Genomic DNA, 1,872 nt, shown 5'->3' with positions numbered 1-1,872 from the left:
GGGGGTTGCTGAGCCTCTGGGGTCTGGCCCTTGCAAGGCAAGGGGCCATTCCAGCAGTGGGGATCGTTTCTGTTTCTCATCTCTGCGCCCAACCTGAGCTCTGATCTCCTCCTTCTCACTGCCTTGCTCCCATGCTTGTAATCGATTGCCCAGGAGCTGTGTAGACAAGGATGCCTTGCCTCTAGCCGAGGGACCTAAACCTGGTGTGGCAGTGGGGATTGGTGAGGGATGCTCCCCCTGTTCCCTTGCTGAGGCTGCTGGACTCCACTCCTGGATGATTTGCCCCTATTGGTGTCTGTTTCTCTTGCTGCTCCTTTCCTTGGGCCTGGTCCAGGCACTGGTTTTACCTCGGCCCTGCTGGCGCCCGGCTTTTTCTGGGCACTTCCCTTTGGCAGTCTCTTGGCTGCCGGGGGGTGGGCATCAGAGCACCAACAATGGCCTTCTTGGCTGTCAAGTGAGTGGGGGGCATCCAACAAACCAAAGTAACCCTGTGAGTCCTCTGGCTGATTCATCCGTACCGTGGCCTGCTAGCCAGTGACTTGCTGTCGCTCTGGGGTGCCGCAGGTTCAGTGGGTGCTCATGTAGGGTGGGCTCGGCTCCAGTGACCCCTCTATCTTGGTCTCTTCCCCAGGTACCTGGTGGGCTTCTTCTTGATCGTCACCCAGCTGGGCTTCTGCTGCGTGTATTTTGTGTTCCTGGCTGACAATCTGAAACAGGTGAGGCTCCTGCTGTGGAGGGACTGAGAAAGGAGGAGGAGGATGTGACCGAGCTGTCTTCCACCTTGTGGGGTGGGGGGACTGGTGTCCAAGTCCTTCCCCGGTGCTGAGGGAGCCACTGCAGGGTAGAAAGCCAAATGCCAACCAGCTCTGAAAAGCATGTGGTCCTGCCAGCCTGGCATTACAGCTGCGGCTGGGGTAGGCTTGCAGATCCTGGGCTCAGTTGCCAAGGGCGCGTTGCAAGCTCCTGTGGTGACGGGAACGAATCCGGGACCCGGTCTCCTCTTTGTGGTTCCCCAGGTGATCTCAGCTGCGAACGGCACCACCAATGACTGCCACTCCAATGAAACCGTGGTGCTGACGCCTACCATGGACTCCCGCCTGTACATCCTGTCCTTGCTGCCCTTCATTGTGCTCCTGGTCTTCGTCCGCAACCTCAAGTTCCTCTCCATCTTCTCCTTGCTGGCCAACATAGCCATGCTGGTCAGCCTCGTCATGATCTATCAGTACATCGTCCAGGTATGTGCCAAGACCCAGATTCTTGTCTGTCTCCACCCTCCCCGCAGGTCCTTTGTGGTAGGAGGAGTCTCTCCTGTGACCTGCAGGAGAGGGGCTGGGTGCATAGAGGGGCTGGCTGGATGGTGGCTAGTACGTAAAGTGGGGAGAAGGGCTACACGAGTAAGGCATTGGACACAAACCAGGGTAATAACGTTGCCAAAGTGGTGGTAGGGCTTGCATGGATTTTTGCAAGCAATGTGGTTCACCTTCCTCTCTTTCTGGGAAGTCCTCTCTTCCCTGAGCGTGGTTGTGACATGAAAGCAGAGAGCTTCGCGAGGGGCCTCTATTTCCTTCCTGTAACCGACTGCACGCCGCTCTCTTCCAGGGCATTCCGGATCCCGGCCACCTGCCCCTGGTCTCTGGCTGGAAGACCTACCCTCTGTTTTTCGGCACTGCCATCTTTGCCTTTGAGGGCATCGGCGTGGTGAGTCTCAGCTTGCGTTAGCATGACTGGCTGCAGCAGAGGCAGAGCCAAGACTGGTGCTGTCTGGAGCAGCTGTGATGCCCCTGCATTTGTAGGCAGACCTCTAAGTCAGTGGTCTCCAAACTTTTTTGATCGCACACCCCTATCAGTAAAAAAAAAAAAAAAAAAAAAAAA

The 1,872-nt window shown here is 56.6% G+C and overlaps 1 protein-coding gene across 1 annotated transcript in view; it reads left to right on the top strand.

Annotated features, from left to right (window-relative positions):
- LOC109289869 (proton-coupled amino acid transporter 1-like) overlaps positions 1-1,872 on the top strand; it is a 20,321-nt gene that overhangs the window by 8,899 nt on the left and 9,550 nt on the right. The window contains exons 6-8 of the mRNA XM_019506111.1: positions 632-716; positions 1,017-1,235; positions 1,600-1,698. Coding sequence (XP_019361656.1) covers positions 632-716; positions 1,017-1,235; positions 1,600-1,698 — 403 coding nt within the window. The remainder of the gene's footprint in view (positions 1-631; positions 717-1,016; positions 1,236-1,599; positions 1,699-1,872) is intronic.

Source organism: Gavialis gangeticus, unplaced genomic scaffold, assembly GCF_001723915.1.
Source record: "Gavialis gangeticus isolate Ggan-Ray unplaced genomic scaffold, GavGan_comp1, whole genome shotgun sequence".
Lineage (NCBI taxonomy): Eukaryota > Metazoa > Chordata > Crocodylia > Gavialidae > Gavialis > Gavialis gangeticus.
Note: the sequence above shows the minus strand (reverse complement) of the source record. Positions and strands in the feature narration are given on the sequence as shown.